Below are 25204 nucleotides of genomic sequence, written 5' to 3'. Positions count from 1 at the left end.
TGCCCTCATGTCCCCTTGGAATGTGCCCTTCTGACTGGCCAATTGGCATGGCAGAAGACTCTGAGCCTCCTAAACCTGTTCACTTTCTAAAGAGATAGCCATCTTCCATCCAGTACCATTGTGTTCCAGCATGTCTGTGCTCATCAATGGTAGTATTTATTATGTATAATAAAGTTTTATATTCAAACCATTGAGAAAGAAGAAAAAAGTTCATCATTCTTGGCCAGGGGTTCCAAGTAGAAAAAAAAAAAAGTTTCTTAAGAATTTTTAGCCAAAGGCCTTCCATTGATTTAGGTGTTGATTTTACACTGGTTGTGTTATGCAAGCACATTTAAACCAAGAAAGCAGTACGAGTGGACCTAACTGGTAATATTCTAGGGTGCTTGGCAAAAGCAAACCCCAAACTACTCTAGACAAGGCACACAGCCTCAATTCAGCTGCATAGAACTCCCATAAATACCCCTCATGCACTTTCTAAGCACTCAGTACCCACTGTCATCCCTTCAAGATGGTCACCCAGCCAGTACAGTGCCACAAGGGGAAAGTAAAACAGGGTTTCACAGGTGGGTGAGTTACCACAGTAGGTCAAGAGACCATATTTGTTCCACAAGTGGTTGTACCCTGACTCGTAATGAAACAAAAGAGGGTATCAAACAACTTATGTGAGGCTGTATGGGAACAAGGCAAGGAGGAACTAGTAACTTGAGTCTACAATGCTCTCCATCAAATGTTCTAAACCCCAGACCAGGTCACTCAGGCCATACTCCCATTACAGACCATTCCACCTCCATTCCTTTTCTACACAAGGAGACCCAAACATCAGAGAAGTCACCATATCACCTGAGCAGACAACATGGGGGAAAACAAACTAGCCAAATTTTCCACCAGCTTCCATAGCCATAACCAGAACTCACAGAAATTTTTCTCAGCCAACGTCAACCATTAACATAATACATTTAAAACTCATGAGGTTTAAAAGTAGGACATGCTTAATAGGGCTAAATTCAAGGTCTTTCTTTATTTATACACTGACCTCACTGCAACAAGACTTTAAGGCACAGAAATATTATATTTTTTATATTTTTAGATAAAATTTCCCAGGAACTCTAATGAGGGTAATGCATAATAGAAGCGTTACAGAACTTACATTATGACATTAACAAGAGTACTTCTAAAGTTTTCTCTTTCTTTATGTGGAGATTTGCCCTTTGATTTGGAAGTAGATGGTTTAGCATGGCCATCATCAATTTGGTTGAGGATTTTGCTTTTTTTCCCAAAGTGTTCCATGTATTCACCTGGAATTAAAGAAAAAAATTAATTATCCCTTTAGAAAGCTAACTAAAATATTTAAGTGATTAGAAAAAATGCCAAAGCACCATCCAAGAAAAAAAAAAGTGCTTTAAATTCTTAAGGAACCCTAAGCTAAACTACTCTGGTTTAATATCATCATGATAGAAAACTTTGTCTATTTCAAGAATATTCAACTGATTTATCCTATTTTATTAATATAATAAACAATTTTCAATTATATTTGCATAGGATCTTTTTAAATAAACAAGACTAAACCTATGATAAAACTGAATATAAACTATTTAAGAAAATTTAAAGAACCAGAACCATAATAAAAATGTTAATATTAAATGTAATAAATCTGATAAACAATGTTTTTTTGTTTTGTTTTGTTTTGTTTTGTTTTGGTACTGGGGATTAAACCCTAGGGGTACTTAACTACTGAGTTATATCCCCAGTCCTTTTTATTTTTTATTTTTGAGACAGGGTCTCACTCAGTTCCTTAGGCCTTGCTAAATTGCCGAGGCTGGCTTTGAACTCCCGGTCCTCCTGCCTCTCAGCCTCCTGAGCCGCTGGGATTATAGGTGTGTGCCATCAAGCCCAGCTGATAAGCACTATATTTCAAGGAGTCAGAATAATAAAAAAAAAAATTAGCAACTCAGGAGGTCAAAGCAGAGAATCACAACTTTGAGGCCAACCTCAACATCTTAGTGAGACCTTCAGCAATTTAGCAATAACCTATCTTAAAATGTTTTTTAAAAAAGAGGGCAGGGGGGCTAGAGTTATAACTCCATGGTAAAGCACATCTGGATTCAATCCCCAGTTCTATTACTATTACCACTACTACAACTACTGCAACTGCTACTAACACTACTATTACTATTACTACTACTGGTAATCATAATAATGAATTAAATGACTAATTTGGAAGTAATATTTATATCTCATTAAATCCATTTCAGAAAAAAATTTAATAGAAGGGCAAATTTTAACTACAATAAACAAAAGTTTTATGATAAACATCCCAATTTCTAAAATATCATCTCTAACAGCATTTACAATGGCCCAAAATAACTAAGAACTGAATCAATTACTTTCTGATGGAAAATATTTGGGAGTAATTTTTCTACTTGACATAAATCTCATTTAGGCTTTATAATTTTGTGACTCTACTAGCTAAATGTTGTGTTTTTTCCTCTAGAAACTTTCTTAAATCTAATATAGAATATTGAAGTTCTTACCATATGACTGTTCATTTTTAATACTAAAAGTTTCTGGAATCTCATTGTCTTGCTTTATATTCAAATTAAATGAAGGGGCCGCCTGCTGCCACTGGGGCTTTGTACTCACCTAAAATATGAGATTTAAATAGCGTTAATAAGCAATGTGTAGATTTTTTTCATGAAATATGTGTTTCATAAAATGCTGACATTTTCTCAAACAAATCAGGAATGTGGGAAGGAGGTTCAAACACTCAACAGCAGATTTTACCCAAGAACACATAGTATGTGCTACTTGAGAGACATTACCAAAATCCGTGCTGCCAGTTCCATATGGATATCTGTTACCTAAAACTGAGGTGTTCATTCTGTTAATACCCAGATTTTGACAAGTATCTCTATCTTTTTAAAATTTTAACTAATACAAAAAAAGACTAAAATTGTACATATCAATGGAGTACCCTATAATGTGTCAATACATACATACATTGTGTAATGTTGAAATCAGATTCAACATATCTACCTCCTCACACATTCATTTCTTTATGGTGAAAAATTTCAAGATCCTTTCTTCTAGTTTTTTAAAGTATTCAGTACATTATTGTTGTTTATAGTTACCCTACTGTGCAACAGCACACTAGAACTTCTCATTTTTATCTATCTATACTTAGGACCCATTGATCAACCTTTCCCTATCCCCACCCTCCTTGGTAAGGTATAAAGGTCTAGGAATTTGTCCATTTATTCTAGGTTATCAAATTTGTAGGCACATAGTTGCTCATATTGCTCTAATGGTCTTTTGGATTTCCATGCTGTTGTGATGTCTCCTTTTTTGTCTCTGATTAAGTCCTCTCTTTTTCTTAGTTCAGCTAAGAATTTGTCTATATTGTTTATCTTTTTGAAGAAAGAACTCTTTGTATAATTGATCTTTTGTATTTTGTTTTAGTCTCCATTTCACTTATTTCCATTTTACTCTTTATTATATTTTCCTTCCAATAACTTATGGTTTGGTTTTTTTCTTGATTTTCTAGTTCTGGTGTAGTAATAAGCCTTTTATTTGTGATCTTTCTACTTTTTTTGATGTAGGAATTCATTGCTATAAAGTTCCCTCTTACCACTACTTTTGCTATATTCCATAGATTGCATATATTGTATTTCCAATTTCATTTGTTTCAAGAAATTTTAACTTTCAGTCTTGATTGCTTCCTTGATTCATTGGTTGTTCAAAAGTAAGCTGTTTAATTTCCATGTATTTGCATAGTCTCCAAAATTTTCTTGTCTTTGGTTTCTAGTGTTATTACATTGTGGTCAGAAAAGACACCCAATATGATTTCAATTGTTTTAAATTTGCCAACACTTGTTTTGTGACCTATCATATCCTAGAAATTGTTTCGTGTGCTGATGAAAAAAAATGTGCACTCAAAAGCTGTTGGATGGAATGTTTTATAGATGTAGGTGCATTTGGTCTAGGGTACAATTCACGTCTACATTTTTTTTGTTGATTTTTCCATTTGGATCATCTTTCTATTATTGAAAGTGTGTATTAAAGTCTCCAACTATTATTATATTGGAATTTTTCTTTCCCTTTATATATATATTAATATTTTCTATATGTACTTGGGTGTTCCAGTGTTGGAGATTATATATATAACTCTCTCTCTCTCTCTCTCTCTCTCTATATATATATATATATATATATATATACATATACATATACATATATATATATAGTTATTTCTTCTTGCTGACTGTACCCCCTTGACATTATATAATGACCTTCCTTGTCTCTTTAGTATTGCTTTTGACTTAAAGTCTGTTTTATCTGATATAAGCATAGCTACTTCTGCTTTCTTTTGGATTCTGTTTGCCTGCAATATCTTATTCTATCCCTTCATTTTCAGTCTTTGTGTCCTTATAGGTAAATGAGTTTCTTATAAGCAACATATATTTAGGTTTCTCTCACTTTTTTTTAACCCATTCAGTCACTCTATGTCTTTTAATTGGAGAATTTAATCCATTTATATTCAGGATGATTTTTCTTAGGTAAATTCTTACTGTAGTCACTACATAACTTGTTTCCTAGTTTTGTTATAGTTTCTTTCTTTCTCTCCCTTACAGTCTTCCTTTATGGTTAAGTAGTTTACTCTAGTAGTTATTTTGATTTCTTGTTTATGATTTTTAGTTTGTTATAGATCTTTGTTTTGTGGTTACCATGAAAATTACAAAAATAAACTTTTGACTTTAACAAACTATTTTGAAATGATAGCAACTTAATATGATTATAAAGAACAGAAACAAACAAGAGAAATATTACTAATAAGAAAACTGTATACTTGTACTGCATTCCTCCCTACACAATGAAATTTTTATATCCCAATTTATATATTTCTATATTACTTAGCTCTTAACATATTAATATAATTATTATTTTTAAAATTATTTGTTTATAGTCTTCACACTAAAGATATAAATGGTTATACACAATGCTTATAATATTAGAACATTTGAATTTGTTTGTATAATTATTCTTACTGATTAATTTTATACCTTCCATGTTTTCTTCTTATCCATTAATATTTCTCTCAGTTTGAAGAACTTCCTTTAGCAACTCTGGTAGAACAGGTCTGGTAGAGATATACTCTCTTAGCTTTTGTTTGTCTGGGAATACCTTTATCTCTTCTTCATTTTAAAGGACAGCTTTGCTGGGCACAGTACACTTGGTTGACAATTTTCTCCTTCAGTTCTATAAAAAAATCTCATGCCACCCTCTCCTGACCTATATAAGGTTTCTTCTGAGAAGTCCACTATCATGCAATGGAACACACTTATTTGTTGCTTCTTTTTTCTTATATCTTTCAAAATCTTGACTCTATTTTTCAACTGATCAATTTCTGGCACCTGATTTTGAATATTAGGTAAGGTCATGGTTTCTTAAAAGCTCTTGATCTTTGCAGGCGTATGATGTTGTCTGCATATGGATTAGGTATTTATTCCATTCTTCCTAATCAGGCTGTGTGTGCGTGTGTGCATGTATGCGTGTGTGCGTGCGCGTGTGTGTGTGTGTGTGTATGTTTGCACACATGCGCAAGTCCTTCCAGAAATTTTAAGCAGCCTGGTTATTTACTCTGAGATTGTAGTAACTTTTCTATTCAGCACTGGATGGTGCTCAGGTCCCGATGTTCCAGGAGTCTGCTAACAGCGTATTGTCATTACTTCAGTACTACAGAGAAATCCAAGAACAAGTTTGTCCCGAATACACTGTTTCTGTGCAATTCATAAAGAATCAGGAAAGTACCTAGAAAATGTAGTCCATGCTCACAAGCCTCTTCCTGAGGCCCAAGTAGGCCCAAATGCCTCATTCAGTTACTGGCCCATGGTCAAGCACTATAAGATTCTGCCAAAATCTGGGAAGAATCATCATAGATAGACCAGTCCCAGGCTTCTATATAATACTTCTTGCCACCAATGTCACCAAGCTATCACACTCTGAATCCATAGACTGCAAGACCAGCACCACTATGGACTTCCTATTACTAAGGTAGACTTGTACCCCCAGACCACTGCAGCCAGCCACAGGGGATGCTAACTGGGATAGAAGTCCAATCTACTGGGACTGTGTATCTTCCCCTGGCACTGGAACTGTTTTAAAGGCTTTGTCTGCAGGAAGAGACATTAGGATCTGCCCAGTATTAGGTTTTACCAGCCATGTGCTAGGTTCCAAGGCAAAGTCTTGTGCTTACTATGCTGTCCTATCCCCGGTGGATGGGGTCTAACACCATACTATGCTGTTGAGGCTCTGACAGTTTTGGTGAAGACAGTCCCTTAGCCACCTAGACTCCTATTAGGCTGGATTGTGCCTGAGCCTCACAGCTGCATGGCCCTGCAGTTTCAGGGTGCATGAAGGCCTATGCTACAGCTGGCAGTGATGCAGGCTGAAACATGAGTCCATCTCTCTTGGGTACAGGTCTCCAGTGAGTGCTAAGGAAGTTCTGGAGCCCCATTTGCTAGCCCTGGTCTGGTGACAGCTGTGCTAGCTCAGGTTGAGGGACAGTGGGTAGAGAGAGTCCCTTGGCCACTAAGCTGGGTCACACCTGAGTGTGATAGTCACAACAAATACAGTCTCAAGAGGATAGGCACTTCCTGGACCCATTCCAAGGATGGAAATTATGAAGATTGAAACTCAGGTCTCTTCTAACAGTGTACAGGTCTAGACCTGATGCCAGGGAAGATTATAGGTTCTGTCTCAGAATTCTGGCATGTGTATGGGTCCTTCAGTTTCTACCAGGTGCTGGGTCTCACCATAGCAGGACTGAGACTGGGTTCTGAGACACTGATCTGCACTGAGATTGTAGAGGAGCTGGTGGAGGTATCACAGAAGAAGTATCTCTGAAGAAGGATTTAAGGAGTTCCCAGAAAGAAGAAGCAATCAGGAACAGCAGACTTCCTAGCATATGTGATGAAAAAGAATTTCACACTTGCCAATCAGAGGCATAGAAGCTTATTTAAGAAAGTAGACACATATTCAAGGGAGAATGAGGGAAATCTCAAGAGAGAGACACTTTGGGGGTAAAATAAGGAATACACTTTCAAGAAGTCAAATCATCTTCAGAGTGAGAGATGCAGCTTTTTCTGGCTTTTCTTTTAAAGGAAACTTGGTGAGGGGTGTATATAGAAAGGTATGTAGGAATAATATCAGTCCAGCGAACTCAAGATGGTTTATGATGGTCTGGTCACTCTCACAATCCTCAAGTTGATGTAGTCTTTATTATCTGATCAGTAGATAGTGCTTAAATGTCCCCAAATTATAGGTTTCTCAAGATATCATCTCTCTCTTTGCTTGATCTATTGGGGGGGGGGGGTGTTAGTTAGCAGTGCACAGATAGCTTTACAGATTTTCCAAGAATCTAGGAGTCTCAGGCCTGCAAGAGAGACTAGCTTAAAGAGTGACAGGCCTGGCAAAGTATGCAAAACTTCTGAATTAAAATGTTATTTCATTGTCCTTCCTTTTTGTCTCCTTACTACGATTTTTATTTATTTTCTCTTTCCTCAGAGGCAATCAGTTCCAGAGGCTAATGCAGTTCCTAAAGCTCTGTCTGTGGCTATGGACCTGATGATAGGGGTTGTGGGAGTTTGCTCAGCACTGGGCTTCACCATGGTGAACCTGGTCCTGGGTTTCAAGATTAAGGTCTCGGCTTAATTTTCCTTCCCTCCTCTAAGGAAATGGCATCTCTCTTTGAGCTGGGCTAATTGGAGATAAGGGAAGGAAGATGCAGAGAACGTTTTTCTTCGTGCCTTCTTCAAAGTATCTTTTTATTTTGTTTTACTAAAATCAGGCACTGTGGTCTCTTACCTGATTTCTTTAGCTCTCATGAAGGTAGCATGGTGCTTGAGCAGCTGATCAAGTTGGTCTGTCTGCTGGTAGACACTCACTGGAGGGTATTATCTGCCATAAGGATCTTCCTCTCAAAACCTTCTATTTTGATGAGAAGGTGCCCTCAGCTTATCTCTAGTGCTAATGAGTTCCCTCACATCCCAGCTTCCTGCTCTCATGGCTTTAAAATGCCTGGGAATTTATGACATCATTTAAAGTTTGGGTCATACATTCTTACACTTACATTATCTGAACAGTCTCATACAGAGAGAGAAGGTGAGTGGTGATAGGCAACTGGCTCTCAGATTCACAGTGGAAAACAACAGTGTGTGGAGGGAGCTGCAGCAGACAGGGGAGCAGCTAAATCTTCTAGAAAGGCCATGACTAATTGGCTCTTGAAAATTATTGTAATACCAGAACACAGACCCCTATTGCTAGAGACAACAATTCATCAACAAACCCAGAAAAGATCATTTTAAAGTAAAATCTACATTTGTGTATATGTGTGTGGTACTGGGGATTGAACCCAGGGCCTTATACTTGCTGGGTTAGTGCTTTCCACTGAGCTACATCCCCAGCCCTTTTCATTTTATTTTGAGATAGGGTTTCACTAAATTCCCAAAGTGAAACTTGGGGTTCTCCTGACTTAGCCTCCTGAGTATCTGGGATTAAAGATGTATGATATACTTCCTAGAGAAAATCTACATGTTTTCTTAATGCTGAAAAATGTAGTCTGTCTCTTCTTTTTAGATCCAGACCAACTTGACAACCCATGCTTAGATTAGCTCCTCTTTTTTCATAGTTTCATTCAGCCCAGTTTCTTACTCATGCATCCCAAATGAAGTGATTTCACACAAGTCTTTCTTTTTCAGTTTCTTCTTTCTCAGGAAAATAGGTTAGGACAGTTTATAAGTTAGTGCTTTTTCCATCCTTCCCTCTGCCCTTTAAAGATTTAAGATTCACAGAAGTGCTATGAATGAGGTGTAAAACAAGGGTAGGAATCAGGTCACCAGTTCATACAGGCTAGGAGCCACCAGTCCTGGATCAACTTAATTTCAACTCAGTGATCACCTTCTAGAAGAATCAAGGTCTATAATGAAAATCACTCTAGGTCTTACTTGTTTCTTTGTTGCTGGAGCACTTTTATCCAAGTGCAAACCTTAATATGCAAATGAAAATCATTTTTAATGAATTATTTTTTTAAAATAAAATACTATTTCCTCTAAAACATAAAATTCAAAGCACATTGAACAATCCACTGTAGGTGATTGTGTGTTTTTCTACAGGAAAGGGGTATTATTAATTTCAGTTATAGACATTCAGTAAGTAAATTTCAATTAAGTTTATATTTTTCAATCTGTATACTGACAAGACACAACAAACTGAGAGCAATTTTTCAGTTTTAAAATTTGTTAAATACTTAAAAAGAAAATACATTGTCTAGTCCATTTCAGGTCTTTAACTTTTAAACTAAACACTTAACATAGATTTTGCAGGACTAAGGAAAATATAATATGCTCAATTGTACAGACATGGTATAATGACACATTATCAATAAAAGCATATTTTAAATTAAAATGTGGACTTTGAAATGTTCAAGATAATTCATCTAACAATATATTCAAGTGTTCTAAGTGAAAATCATCCTTGTTTCAAATTTGTACAGAGCAGCATAAATTCAATATTGCAGTTTGCACTAAACTTTTAAAATCCCTGTCCATACAAATAACGCTTTGGATGAATCTAAAGATTATGCTAAGTGAAATAAGTCAAATGCAAAAGGATAAATACTGTATGATTCCACTTATATGACATGCCTAATCAAATATATAAGAGCAAAAGTAAGATGGTTATTTTCCAGGGACTGTGGGAGGAAATATTGGGAAGTGGTCATGTAAAGGATACAAGAGGGAAGAAGAAAAGAACTCTGGAAATGAGTGATAATTATGGATGCACAACAGGGTGCACTACTAGATGCCACTGAACTATGTATTTAAAAAGGCTAAAGTAGTAAATTTTATGTTATATATTTTTATCACAATGTAAAACAATAGTGTTTGCACTGAAACTCCATTAAACTCAGCTTCTAGGAGTTACAAGACTGTAATTTGATGGCATTAAATTCAACATAATTTATTAGACTATAAATTTTATTATGACAAAATCTAACTTTTCCAGCCCTTTATCAACTAAAAATGTCTATTAATGGTCTTTTCCACAGGAAAACAATCATTTGTAGTCAAAATAATAAAAAAAAAAAGATGCCAAGATCTGAGAAATTTTTTTGTAGTACAGCCTTTTAGTACTGAGAGCCCTTCTCCTCAGAGATTATTAAGTAGTCTCATTTTCAAACCTAGAAATGAGGTCAGAGAAGTAATGACTTCCCGAAGGTCACAGAGTCATAAGGGACAAAGTTTTAACCCAAGCCCTTGTTCCTGAATCCCACACTGATAATCCTTCTGCTAATCTATGTTGGCAGTTCTTCTACTCATAATACTAGAATATTTGTACATATTAAGAAATTATAGTTACAGTGATTTTATTAAGATAGTCTATTTTGCCTAAGATATATGATCAGAAATGACTCAACCTGGAGCACAAATTTCAAAATCAGAAATTCAGTTACTTATTTTTCAAGTTTGAAAACTCACAAACATTTTTTTAAATGGAAAACATTTGAGAATATAGAGTATAGGTAGAGGTACATTGAGAGGGTGTAGGTAAATTACCAGAGACAACTGTGGCAAAACTCTTGCTGATGCCTTTGATTTTGCTTTCTCTTTGTTAGTCGATTTTTCCTGCATGAAAAAAATATAGGGAACAAAACTTGTTTACTCTATTAATGCAAAATTGATTCACTCAACCAAATTTTACAGTGTCTGTCATAAAGTAAAATGTATATTATTCAACATACTCAAAGACATACTTTATGACTTTTTAAATTCTCAATATTTGTTAGAATTATTTTCTTCAGTGAAAGGAAATAAAGGAAAATGGTACATTGCAATAGTTATCAAAAGCTTGAAAAAGTGTGCAAAGCCTTTTATCCATCACATCCTTATCTGAGAATTTATCTGAACCTAGTGTCCAGGAGTTACACAGCTTTATCTCTCTATTGTGAAAATGTCATTTGTATCCTTACTGATAGCCCCAAATGGTGTATTTCTGAAGGTAACAATGTATTCAGGTTAATGCAGCCTCAAATTATCATGAACAACATTTATATTTTGGGGCATTTATACTTTTCTCTTTTTAAGAAAAACCTGCTGCTATTTCCTTTGCAGAAAACAGTGATTCCAGGGCTAAGTGTCATCTAGCTGAGAGCATGTTGAGGTGATAACAGAACATTTTGATATCTAAAGCAGATAATACGAGCTGTGCTTTTGGGCAATTATCAATGTACTGCCTCTCGGTTCCAGATCTACCCTTTCAGCCCTCCTTTGGGATATTGGGTGGGACCTTCAAAAACATTTCTCCTTTGCCAACTGGCATATAATTATAAAGGGTGCTAAAGAGACAGTGAAGAGGAGGAGGCTTCCTTCCTGCTTCCAGCACTTTTTCTCATTGCTCCTATGATGCCAGCAGTCAGCATCCTTCCCTGTTTTGGCACCTATTCCACCTGTGGTATATGACTCACCCAGTGGCAGATCACCTCCAGCAGGTTTCACTGGCTTTCCTATGGGTGATTTTCCACAAGTTTCACTTATACCACAGAGGGAGACTTCCTTCCAAACCTTCAGCATCCTAGCAGGTGGTATTCACCTTCCAGCCCAGACCTGCAACTCCTCAGCAAATGTCTCTACCATCCAGTGAGCCACAGTAACACCCTCTCGGATGAGGTCTGAATGTAAGTTTTGGGGAATGGATGGCTCTTCCAAATTTGTTCCTTGAGTCAGGCATGGCAGTGCACACCTATAATCTCAGCAATTTGGGAGGCTGAGACAAGAGAATCAGAAGATGAAGGCTACCCTCAGCAACTTAGCAAGATCCTGTCTCAAAATTTAAAAATTAGAAAAGAGATGGGGATGTAGTGGTAAAGTGCCATAGGGTTTAATCCCCAGATTAAAATTAAAAGCTTCAATTCCAAATTTGTTCCTTGAGCCTTTCCTTTAGACCGAGTAGCTTCTCCTTATATCTCCTATTTCTACATTCTTTAGAGCTATACTGTCCAAAACAGTATCCGCCAGCTTGCTGTAGTTATTGACCATTTAAAATGTGGCTGAGTTGAAATGTTTAAAATATAAACTAGAATCTGAAGATAGTGTGAAACACAAAGGATATAAATTATCTCATTAATAATTCTTTATATGGATTTGTTTATATCTTGTATTGATTACATTATATGTATTATATTGTTCTAAGAAATTTACATGAAGTAGTTCATTGAATTTTCTTAAAAATTATAAGGTAAGTGCTGTTGTACCACTTTTGTGCCCGTTATATAGATAAGGAATGCCTCCATAAAGTGCAAACTTAACAAAAAACTATGTGCTTCCATTCAGGACAGGATGTAGAGGAAAGAATTCTAAGAAACTTCCAAAAGAAAAATGATGGTAGCTATAAGCCTTGAAGCACAGCTGGATCTCCACAGAGAAGGACACCAAGGAGCACACTGAAGACAGAAGGAGCATCAAGAACTGAGGATTAAGAGGCTGTGGCTCAGTGGTAGAGTGCTTTTCTGGCATGTGTGAGGCACTGGGTTCCATTCTCAGCACTGCATATAAATAAGTAAAATAAAGGTCTATCAACAATATAATTAAATGAGACTGGCAATTGGGAGGGGGTGTTGGGATAGATGGTAAGAGGACTTGGAACAAGTCAAAGGTAATCAATTTCCTAGTCAACAAAGACTTACTGAGCTCCCCCCATGTCTTGGGCTCTACTTAGGCACTGGGTCTATAGTCATGGACGGAACTAAGTCCCTCCCCTCATGGCATGTACATTCTAGTGGAGTACAAGAAAGCTATTTCAGTATATATGTGTCATATAATCTAGGGAAATAATATGTGCAATAGAGAAAAATAAAAGAGTGTAAAGGGATAGAGAAATGCTATGAGAGATGGGGTAGGAAGAGCCTCTTTGGAGAGTTATGTTGGGGTAGGAATTTGAACAAAGGGTGAGGGAAGAAACAGGGATGCATAGGTGGGTGCTGTATGTCATGAAGGACTTGGATTTTAAGGGATAACTGGCCTTTCTTGCAATAGAGAGCTATTGTAGTCCCTCCTATGGTAATCTTAAATCCCAGTTTGCTGGACATAGTTCCAGTTGACATCTCTTGCCCTATTATAATTAGTAGCACTTTCACTCTTAATGTTATGTCAGTTTGGTTGATAAATTATGTTACCCTATTTATCAGGCAGGGACACAAAAAGGGTTATTTCACAAATGATTCTAGCACCAGTAAAAAGATATACAAGAAGAGACTTGTGTCAAGTCTAGCAGCTTTTTAAGATAATCCAGGAAAAAGTAGATAATGGCCTTGATTTATAGACAATGCTAATAACAGAAGGTCACTCCAACCTTCCTGAGGCACAGCTCTGACCATACTGCTCAGAGACATTAACAAATTCCCAGTGAAGTAGGTACATGTCTTAGTACTGTTTTTCAAAGCCCTCCTCAATGTACTCTGAATAATTTCATTTCCTAGCCTCTCTCACAGTTATTCTGTTGCCACGTGATTTGTGCTGCATGGACAAGGCAGGTAGCTAAGAGCTGGAATGCCTCTTGCATTGCAGTCTCACCCCTGCCACTGCAGCCGTGGAGGCCATGTGCTCTCCCTGGCATAGTGATAAGATAGAGAGCTATCTGACCTACATCAGATTTCATGTGAGCAGAGGGAAATCTTTGATGGATAAAGCCTCTGAGATTTGGAAATCTGTCTGTTATGTCAGCTAATATTAGTTACCCTGCCTAATAGAGCCAACAATATACCCCTCAATATCTCCCTGTTAAAATCTGGACCTTTCTTCAAGACAAGAATCAAAAATGTTTAAGATAGTCTTTCTTAAGTTCAATTGCAGGTGATCTTCTTTGAATATGCACAGCATTTATTATAGTTTAAATTCTTTCTAAGGTATGTGTGCTCCTACCTTATCCTATTCTCCTTCCTCCTCATTCTACCCTTGTCTACTAAATGAGTCTTGCAGAGCTGGATAAACTGATTTTAATGTTATCTTAGAAAACTGGTTAAACAATTCTAAAAATAGTGTAACAAGAAAAAGAATTAAAGAATTGCAATGAGCTTCAAAAAGCACTTACCAAAGCACAAACCTCAAGTTAAGTGAGTATTTCATGCACCTCCAATGCTGTACCCCCAATTGCTCTATTTTCTATAATTCCCAGTGGACAACACAATATCAAGGGAAATGTGAACACAACATTTTCATGTTAAAAGGTACAGTAGGTTCTCCCCAATAAGAGCATAGCAAAGGCCTGATGAGAATTCAGTTATCAATAACAGAAAAGAAAGACTTTGGACTGTATGGTTTACAAGCCCTGGAATTTTGATAATAGGGTACAGAGGCAATTCAAATAAGGACTATTATAATGTCCAAAATTGTCTACAAGTGTCAAAATCACCTGCTTGGGCTGGAGATATAGCTCAGTTGGTAGAGTGCTTGTCTCACATGCACAAGGCCCTGGATTCAATCCCCAGCACCACAAAAATAAATAAATAAATAAACAAATAAATAAATAAAACAGCCTACAACAAATCTATAAACACACCTTACTTAGAATCTCTATATCAACCATCTCTTTGCTGAGCTCATCAGTACTCTGGATGGAGAAAGTTGGTAGGGCCTTAATATTTCCTTCTTATACTAAAGTATAGAATATATATATATATATATATATATATATATATATATATAGTAAATTTTATAAATAGTAGTTCTCTGGCTAACCAAGAAAAGTATCCACACATAAGCAAGAATATCATCTAGCTAATGATATGCCTCACATCATTTAACATCTTCATGGTCTCACCTCTGATTCTACACATGGCTGCATTGCAGTAAACAGTTTTGTGTTGGTTTCAACTCATAACAGTGTTTTGCTTCAAGAAATATGTACTTGTGCTTCCTGATGGGGATTCCTCCAATGCCATAGCATAGGAAGATTCCACTGTCCCCACACACAGAAGCACCCAGAAGAGGTAAGAAGTAACATCCCTAGGAGCTATTCTCCATCAACACAGGATGACAGAAGATGGATAAATGTCATTCCTTGATTCTCCTTAGGTGAAAAATTCCAGGAAGCATTCTATAAGCTCAAAATATCATGACAGGAACAGTTGCCTACTGAGCAACCAACGTGATAGCCCGTGTTTCTATTAAATCTCCTTCTTCCTAATTTTGCTCCCTCTACTCTCTTACTCCTGTATCACGAGATCACCTCCCAGAGAAACTAGCTGTCTACAAGTTCTTTTTTTCAGGCTCTTTTTTCATGGGATAAGAAATTAAGACAAGATAAGAGTACTTAAAAATCAGTGCTCTTTTATCTTTCCATCTGACTTTCCATTCTTCTACTCCCATCTTTCTCTATAAAGGATTTAAGATTCATGGCAATGCTATGAGTGAGGTGTGTAGAAAGGGTGAGAATCAGGTTACCAGCTAACAGATGCTGGGAGTTATCCATGCTGGGTCACCCTATCAATGATAACTTTCAGAAGCAAAAAGGTCTATAATGAAAATCAGTCTTGGTCTTAATGACTACTAAACTTTTATCCAATACAAACTTTAATATTTAAATGAAAATTGTTTTAAATTAACAGATTATTTTTTAAAGTATGATTTCTCTTAAAAGAAATAAAGCTCAAAATATACAGAAAAAATATTGCAAGATATAGTCAAATAAAAGCAGAGTAGGTCAACAAAAGCCGTTAAGATAACTAAATGTAGCTCCGGCTTGAAAGGATGATTCATCTCAACTTTGAATATTTATTAAGTAAGTAAATTTAAATCTAACATACCAAAAAACACTAATATCAATATTTTCAGCTTTAAAATTTTTAATTTTTAAAGAGAAATGTGTTTCATTTCAATTTCCTTAACTTATAAATGAGAAAACTCAAAGTAGATATTCATAAAACTAAAAAAAATTATGATTTTGTTTTGTAGAACTTGTGGTAATCTTGATATTATTATCAATACAAACAGACTCACAAAATATGTACTTTAAAATCTTCAAGATTATTCACTTAAAATTTTCATTCAAGTTTGTTTTAAGCTGAAAGAATTTGTCATTTTAAATTATTAGGGATCATCTTCATATGAAGTAATGCAAATTCTAGCATAGAACTCATTATGAGCTTTTAAAATGTTTCAAAATAAATATTTGCATTTAAACTCCACTTTAACTCAGCTTCTAGGAGTTATAAGAGTTTAACTCAATGGCATTAAAATTTTAACATAATTACTAGACAAAAAATTTTATATGGTAAAACATAACTTGTTCAGCATTTTATCAACTAAAAATGCCTATTAACTGTCTAAATTATTTACAGTCAAAATATTGAAAAAGGATGCCAAAATCTAAGACATCTTTTACAATATAGCCTTTTTTAGCATGAAGAGCTGTTTCCTCAGAGATCATCAAGGCCTCTTATTTTTAAATCAGAAATGAAGGCTCAGAGAGGTGACTCCCAAAACATCACAAAGTCACAAAGGGCAAAGCTCTGACCCACAGTCTCATTTCCTGACTCCAACACTAACATTCCTTCTGCTAGTAATGTTGGCTATTCCTCTAACCATAAAACTCAAATTTTTGTATGTAACTAAGACATTGTAGTTACAGTGACTTTGTTAAGATATTTTCCTAAGATATGTACCTCACTGAATTTCTTCACCAGAAAAAAATCATGTGAAACTAAGAATTTAAAATCAGAAATTCAGTAACTATTTTTCAAGTTACTAAATTTAAATTAGACATTGTATAGAAGCAATGATAATATATTAGTAAATTACCATAGGCAACTGTGGTAGAAATCTTACTGGTTCCTTGGATTTTTCTTTGCCAGTTGATTTATCCTGCATGAAAATATGAAAAAGCAAAACAGTTTATCTGCTAGTGCTAAAATTGATTCACTCAACCAAATTTTATAGTGTTTACTATAAAGTAAAATGCATATCATCCCAAATAGTCTAAAACATATTATACAGATGTATGACCTTGTATTTAGAAAATCCTATAACCCACCAAAAAATTAATAGAGCTAATGAATGAACTTGACAAGGTTGTGGAATACTAGATCAATATACAAAAATCAGGAATGGGGTTGTAGCTCACTGTTAGAGCACTTGCCTCGCACATGTGAGGCACTGGGTTCAATCCTTGGCACCACATAAAAGTAAATAAACAAAATAAAGGTCTTGTGTCCACCTACAACTAAAAATATTTGAAAATATATATATACAAAATTAACTGTATTTAGATACTAGCAATAAAAATTGAAATCAAGAAAAAATTTTATTTACATCAAAAGGAATAAAATACTTAGGAATGAAATTAACAAAAGGTGTGTAACACTTGTACAGTGAAAATTGAAAATTACAAGGTATTATTTAAAGAAATTTTAAAAGACCTTAATAAATTAGAAAAAAAATACCATGTTCATGGATTGGGAAACTAAGATTGATTTTTTTAGTAGAAATTTAAAAGTTGATCATAAATTTCACAAGGAAATATATGAAACCCAGAACAATTGAACTATATTTAAAAATAAGTACAAAGTGATAGACTCACCTTTCCATATTTCATAACTTACTACAAAACTACAGTAATGTAGACCATGTGGTATTAGCATAAGGATAAACATGTAGATCAAAGCAATAGAATTAATAGTTCAAAAAAACCCCACACATTTATGATCTATAAATTTTTCAAAAGGGTGTCAAGACAATTTAATGTAGAATCTTTTGAACTTATTCCTCTTGTTACTTCTCGTGCTTTTTTTTATCTTCATGTTATAGACATGGCAATTTCTAATGTAAATTTCCTTCTTAATTGATCTATCTAGTCCAAATATTGTAAATATCATCTGTACACTGAAATCTTTCAAGTTTACCTCTCCAGTACTAATCTTTTCCCAAGGTTTCTGACTCTTCTATAGTTAGTTTGATAACTCTACTTGGAGGACTAAAAAAGATTTATTTCTACCTTAACATGTCCAAAATATTGCTTGCTTAATGAACACTTACATACCCTAGTAGAACTTTACTGTTTTCTTGAACTAAAAAAAAAAAAATATGACATCACCACCATTCACATTTCAATTTCAAGGTAAAATCCCACCCTTGACTGCTTGCTTTTTTTTCCACATTATATATGTAATGTATTAGTCAACCCTTTGAGCCCTACCTACAAAATATTTTCTGAGTCTAACATTTTCTCACTATATCCGTAACTGGTCCAAGAAACTGAAAGAGAACCAGAAGAGCATGAAAGGAGACAGATTGGAGATATTCAGGAATACAAAGGGGGAATGAAAAAGGGAGAAAGAGTCCTGAATATTTTACGCTTTTTACATACTTGAATACATTCTGATGTCATTCTCTCATTAACTAACTTTTTAGAGTTTGAGTTTAATTGCATTTATTCTGAACAGAAAAAGCATATATTCTTGCTCATCAATCTCAATGACTGAAAAATAAGTCCATCAGCTCAGGAGTCTGAGGCAGGAGGATTGCAAGTTCAAAGTCAGTCTCAGCAAAAGCGAGGCACTAAGCAACTCAGTGAGACCCTATCTCTAAATAAAATAAAAGATAGGATCCAGGATGTGGCTCAGTGGTCAAAGAGCCCCTGAATTCAATCCCCGGTACCAGAAAAAAAAAATACACACACACACACACACACACACACACACACACACCTGAGAATCATCTGTCCAGTATTCTAATTCCTTAGTTATTTAATCTTAATCTTATCTGTAACCTTTTTATTTTTTCAATTCATCTCTGTCATTCACTCCCATGTCAACCCTTCTAAATTCTAAGAATATGGCACCAGTTGTGAAATCTTGATTTTAAACACTCTCTTCTCTGATTACCACATGCTTTGATTCTCTATTATTATGTGATACTTTCCTCAAGGCTCTGTTTCTTTGCTTTTATTGAGACCTCTGATAACAAAATCCATACCCTTCTCATCACAATCTATCTACTCCTTCTTATGTTCTTTTTCTTCTTGTTCCTCTTAGATTCTATACTATCAATACCCTCAACTCCTTCTTTCTTACACATTTGACAGAACTATAATCCCACTGAAATTCAATGATTCACCTTCTCCATATATGTACCCAAGTAGGTATATATTGCTGGAGGAAAATCCTGTCACCAATCGGTGTCAATTATGGATGATCTCACATAGACTCAAAAATTCTATTTTTTTCTAATACTATTTTTTTCTCCTACTTTTGGTGATGAATAATGTATCTTTTTTCATCCATCATCATTTCATTTCTTGTAACCAAATCTATAAGCCTACTAGCAATGGTGCCCATATTGTTCTTCTGTCCTCCATCTACAAGCAGTGGAGACAATATCCCACCTCCTAGCAGAAGCCAATCCTTCAACTACCACAATCTCCTTTCACTTTAACAAGCACTATATTTTCCAAGCAATCCCCCTTTTATCTCTGTAATTAGCAATGCCTCCTTTTATAGTGAAACACTCCCATCAACATTAAAATAAAGAATGCTTATTTTTTAAAAAGAAAATACCTTCCTTAACTGTGCTTTCCACTCTAGTTATCACAAACATAATTTATCTGTTTCCTGCACCAAAATTGTCTGTGCACTCTAGCCACATTTATTCACATTCCATTCTCTTAAAATTATTAAATATTTCAAAAAGAAAAAAAAATATCATGAAAAGTCATATGTCCTCAACCCAACTCTGTCCATCCTAAGTCTTTGCACTCTGGAATTTTGTGTTTATTATTCCCCTGCAATATATACTATTCTTATTACATACATTTGATCATTAAATAGCTTGAGATATTGTTATTGCAGGCTTTTGAATTTTATATAAATCATATTTCATTATTTGTATCTTTCTGCAATCTGCTGTTTATAGTATTAGCTTTGAAATTTATCCACATTGATTGATAAATTATACTTACCTCACTGATTTTCATTGCTATATATTACTTATATGAATATAATACAATCTACACATTCCTTTCTCTTATGAATGAACATTTAGCTTATTTCCAGTGTTTTTCTAATGCCTCAGTGAATATCTTCATGTGGGACTAGGGATATAGCTCAGTTGGTACAGTGCTTGCCTTGCATGCACAAGGACCTGGGTTTAATCCCCAGCACCATACACACACAAAAAATCCTCAGATGTGTTTTAGTACACACACAATTCTTGAGCATGAATTGCATACACACTTATGAGTGTATATGTAATATAAATATGTTACACACATACTATGTGCATATCTTTTTGTTTCTTTATTTAGTTTCTTTGATTGTTTGTTTTAAAAAATGTATCACATTGTCTAAATTATCACAATTCACAATACTTCCTGAAATCTGCAGGGAAATTCCCTTTATTATTCTTTATTTTTCTATCTATTTATTATCACTTTATTATTCTAAAAATTATCAGGGGCTGTGGCTGGGGCTCAGTGATAGAGTGCTTGCCTAGCACATGTGAGGCACTGGGTTCAATCCTCAGCACCACATAAAAATAAATAAATGAAATAAAGGTATCATGTCCATCTACAACTAAAAAATATATTTTTAAAAAATGATCAGACACAATCTTGACCTTTCTTCCATGTGAACTTTGGGATCCATGTTTCATGAAACTTTTTGTAACTTTAGGAGAAACATACTGAATTTCTAGAATAACAGAAAATGATATCATTTTCACATTGGGTTTAAATTTGCAGATTTTCATTCACTTACATGTTAGTAGAGATATTAACATGGCATTATCTAAGTGTTAACCATTCTGATCAAATATGTCTGGTTAAATTAACCTATCAAACTTTATTAAATATAAGTGACACTATTTATATATAACTGTCATATATTTAAGTTCTGATTTTTAAAGTTGTTACCATGATGTTGGTCTCATGGTGAACTTTTCCCTTCTTTTTAAAGTAATGACACTAAGAAAATATGATGAAGGAAAAGAAGGGATGAACATCATAGCCATGCAAAAATTCCTTGATTCTATAACTAGAAAAAGTACCTGAGTAGTAAAAGGCTGACAACATTTTTTTTTCCCCTCTTCTCCCAAGGGGTAGTCAATTTGTGGACAGCTTTCTGGTCTTTGGTTATTGGTACCTTTAAACTTTGGCAAGTTCTTCAACTGAAACTCAAAATGCCTTATGTTTTAACTATTTTTTAAAATAAATTGAGCAATACTAAAAGACTGACTTTTTTTAAATAGCTAACTTAGGAGAAAAACCCAGACTGCTGTTTCTGAAAAATGTCATGTCATTCTTGACCTTCCACTAATCAGATGAATATGGTAAAACCTCCTCAGTAAATATGATTTTACCACCTGCTCACTTTTTCAAACTGAATGAATACATAAGTAAATGTCACATTAAAATTGAATTTCCAAAAGTTTAATCCATTCTATTTGCTTTAGATTAAAATATGAAAACTTTCATCTTTTCAAAAGGAAAACTACACTCTAAATTGTCATATAAGTTCAAGTATTGAGACTAATTTTAAAATTACAAATCAAACAAAGCAATGAGAGAGGGCCCTCTGCTGTTTAAAAATAGTATGTAGAAAGTGGGCTGGGGGGACCTTAGGTGGGTTAATGCCCATTCTTTAAGATCCCATTGCCTGTTCAGTAAAACAACACCTTTTTTGGAGGGGTGGGGAGAGACCAGGGCCATCATTTCCCTGCATCACTTTTATAAAAACAAAGCAAAACTTAAAAATTAACTGCCAGTGGAGTTTTAGTGAATGCTTTTTAGTTGTGAGGAGGAAGTTAAGGAAACTGAGAAATAAGTCATTCAGAAATACCACTGTAAATTTAATAAAGATTTATTTCAAAATTTGACAATCTTGATATGGTTCAAGATCAAGTCAAATTCTGATTTGGGCATCAATCAAAGAAGCTGCTCAATATATATTAATACATATATATTAAAAGACTGATTACAATAACATCACATAAAATTACTAGTAAGGTCTAGTAATCAATTGCTCAGTATTTTAGTTACTGGTATCCAAGTTTTTTGTTTGTTTGTTTGTTTGTTTGTTTTTGCTATCTCCTTTGTTATTTTACTACTTAGTACTAATTACATATTCTTAATTCTCGTGTCAATAAAACGCTAAAATCAATTTTTGAGCATTCAGGTATTAATTACTTATTTGATTAATGAATTGGGATCTTGACATTTTCTGTTTTAATCTACAACTTTAATACTTGACTAAATCACCTTTTAAGATGTTTTCCACAATAAATTCTAAAATAGACACACACAGAGCACTATGAAGCCATGCAAAAGAATGATAGTTCAGTATCGAAACAAAGAAGCTAATCAAAATTTGCAGACTTAAACAAAAATTCCCTGGTACTGCCTCCCCATTCCTTGCTGGCTATTAAAAAAGATAGATCACTGTTCTGCATTTCGTTCAATAAGGACAGACTTCTTTTTTAAAAGTAGCCATTGCAACTTGCATCTTTTATTACACTCTTAAGCAGTGCTATTTGCGACATATCAAACCCTCTCTTGTAGAATATGGCATACCAGAGCTAAGGTACGGTGTAGTATTTTCTCTTATTGGAACTTCTTAACAAGCTTAGGAAAGTTGCTCTGAGGAAGAACTAAGGCTTGGAGAGACTGGGCGATCTGCCGACAGCTAGGAAGAGCCCAGCCCCCTGCGACTCCTCAGCCTCCCTCCTGCGCACACGCCAGCCACGACAGCGCCTGCCACTCTCAGGGCCAGCTCTCACTGCTGGGTTGTTATGACGTCCTGGGCGAAAGGCTGTGAAGGGAACGAGTAAAGGTATTCGCCGAAGCGCTCAATACCCCAGGGGTAGACAGCCGGGTGCTGCGGCTTCTACCCTTCTGAACTGCGGGGCAAGCGCGGAGCCGCGGCGGCGGGGCTGGTGCGGCCCTCTCACCTGCTCGCCACTCATGGCGGCGAGGACACGCTGACCGACAGGCCGGCTCCCGGGTCGCTTCTACCGGGAACCCTCAGAAGCCCTCTGATCTGAGATGGGGCGTCTGGGTGCGGTGCAGCCTCCGCTCCCTCAGCCTCTGCTTCGGCGCCTGGGGAGTCTAGCGTCCCGGCAGCGTTCGTTGCCTAGCAACAGGCCGCGCATGTTCCACTTCCGGTTATCTGTTGCCCTAGTGACTGAGCCCGGAACCTCAGAGCGTTCCCGCGGAAGGTCTTTCTGTGCTCTCACCCGCACTTCTGTTGCTCCGCGGTGGGGCCGCAAGGGGTGCGTTCGGCACACCCGAGGCGGTGGGTGGCGGCCGTGAAGCGTGAAGACCCTTTGATTACTGACGTCCATCCTCACATCTTGCACCCTCCAAGTAAGCGGGGTGCACAGGACCTCCATCTTAAACCCTCATTTAGCTTTTTTTTTTGCCTGGAAGTTGTCTGAAGATTGGTGACGTGAAATGATCGCAAATTACAATGCCAGTGTGGGCAAGTGGAAGGCATGCAAGACTGGAGCCAGGAAACACCTTTATTAACTGTGTGCTGGCCAACTCCCATTCTCCGGTTGACTCTTCCCACATGCTAGAAAAACTATTCCTTGGAAGAATGCCAGAAAAAGAACCTACAAAGATTCATTTAAATTCACATTCACGGATAACTTGTTATATGAAAGGTGCTGTGCTAAGCCCCAACCCACAAGAGTGACCAAGACAGTCCCTTCAGCACAGGTTAGGGGAAGGTTCCAGCAAGCATTTATAATGCAGTGAAGACAGAGCTGGAAAGGAGTCCTCGGGAAAACACAAAGCACCAGCCAATTTTCTCATGGAAGGTGTGTAAGGTTTGTGGAAGCTGAGGTCTGAAGGAAGAAGGCATGGCCATGCAAAGAATGTTCCAGGCAGAAAGCAGATCATATATAAAAGCCTGGGACGAAGAACATGCGCGTTGGAAGAATTGAAAATGGATTGAAAGACTAAAGAGTAGATTTGGGTAAAGGGGTTTAGAATTTAGAGATGAAACAAGTGATAATCTTATAAAACATGGTAAGGAGTTTAGATTTCAAGGGCAGTTGATCTGCATTGAAAAGTTTTATGTTAAGAAATAGAAGATTCCCATCCTAAAATTCTTATGGAACCTTAAGGGATCCCTAATAAACAAAACAATCTTGAAAAAGAAGACCATGGTTGGAGGACTCACACTTGATTATTTCAAAATATACCAAAGAGCTATAGTAATCAAACAGTCTTTTCAACAAACGGTGTTGGGAAAACTAGATTTTTATATGGAAAAAAAATAAAAATAAAAAATCAGAAGTGAACACCATATGTAACAGCATATACAAAAATAAACTCAAAATAGATGAAACACCTAGATCTAAGAGCTAAAACTATAAAACTCTTAGAAGAAAATGGGGAAAACTCCATGATGCTGGATTTGGTGATGATTTCTTAGATATGACACCTAAAACAACAAAAGAAAAAACAGGTAAGTTTGATTTTATCCAAATTAAGAAATTTGTGCATTAAAACATCAACAGAAAAAAAAAAACAGCAACCCACAGAATAGGAGCAAATATTTGTAAATCACATATCTGATAAAGGATTAATATCTAAAATATTAACAAGTATTAGCAAGAATTGCAATCCTATGCACTACTGGTGGGTATATAAAATGGTATACTTGCTATGGAAAACAGTATGGAAGTACCTCAAAAAATCACAGTAGAATTACCATATGATCCCAAAATACACTTCTGGGTGGAATTGAAAGCTAGGACACAACCAGATATGTGTACATTTATATTTATAGTAGCTATGTTCATAATAGCCAAAAAGTGGAAGCAACCCAAATATCTATTGTTAGATGAATTGATATACAAAATGTAGTATATTTGTGTAATGAGAATATTGTTCAACATTAAAAAGGAAGGAGATTCTGACACAGACTACAACATGGATGAAACTTGAAGAAATTATGCTAACTGAAATTAGGCAGTCACAGAAGGACAGATATTGTATGATTTCACTCACAAGGGGTACACAGAGGACTTTGGCCATGGAAGGTCAAGGAACTGAATTGCTAATATGATTATTTTCATGGATGCTGAAGTAGCAGAGGAGAGAGGAAAACTGAGCTAAAGTCTTCAACAAATGAAGCAGGAGACAAGAAGAGAAGATGCTA

General features: G+C 35.7%; 1 protein-coding gene across 1 annotated transcript in view; it reads right to left on the bottom strand.

Moving 5' to 3' along the window:
* Dnah7 (dynein axonemal heavy chain 7) overlaps window positions 1-23000 on the bottom strand; it is a 323134-nt gene extending 300134 nt beyond the window's left edge. Inside the window, exons 1-5 of the mRNA XM_071619296.1 lie at window positions 22986-23000; window positions 16848-16910; window positions 10611-10679; window positions 2532-2640; window positions 1148-1295 (exon numbers count right to left, since the gene is read on the bottom strand). Of these exons, the coding sequence (XP_071475397.1) occupies window positions 1148-1295; window positions 2532-2640; window positions 10611-10679; window positions 16848-16910; window positions 22986-23000 (404 nt within the window). The remainder of the gene's footprint in view (window positions 1-1147; window positions 1296-2531; window positions 2641-10610; window positions 10680-16847; window positions 16911-22985) is intronic.
* Between the last annotated feature and the right edge of the window lie 2204 nt (window positions 23001-25204).

The sequence above is a fragment of the Marmota flaviventris genome, chromosome 11, assembly GCF_047511675.1.
Source record: "Marmota flaviventris isolate mMarFla1 chromosome 11, mMarFla1.hap1, whole genome shotgun sequence".
Classification (NCBI taxonomy): Eukaryota; Metazoa; Chordata; class Mammalia; order Rodentia; family Sciuridae; genus Marmota; species Marmota flaviventris.
Note: the sequence above shows the minus strand (reverse complement) of the source record. Positions and strands in the feature narration are given on the sequence as shown.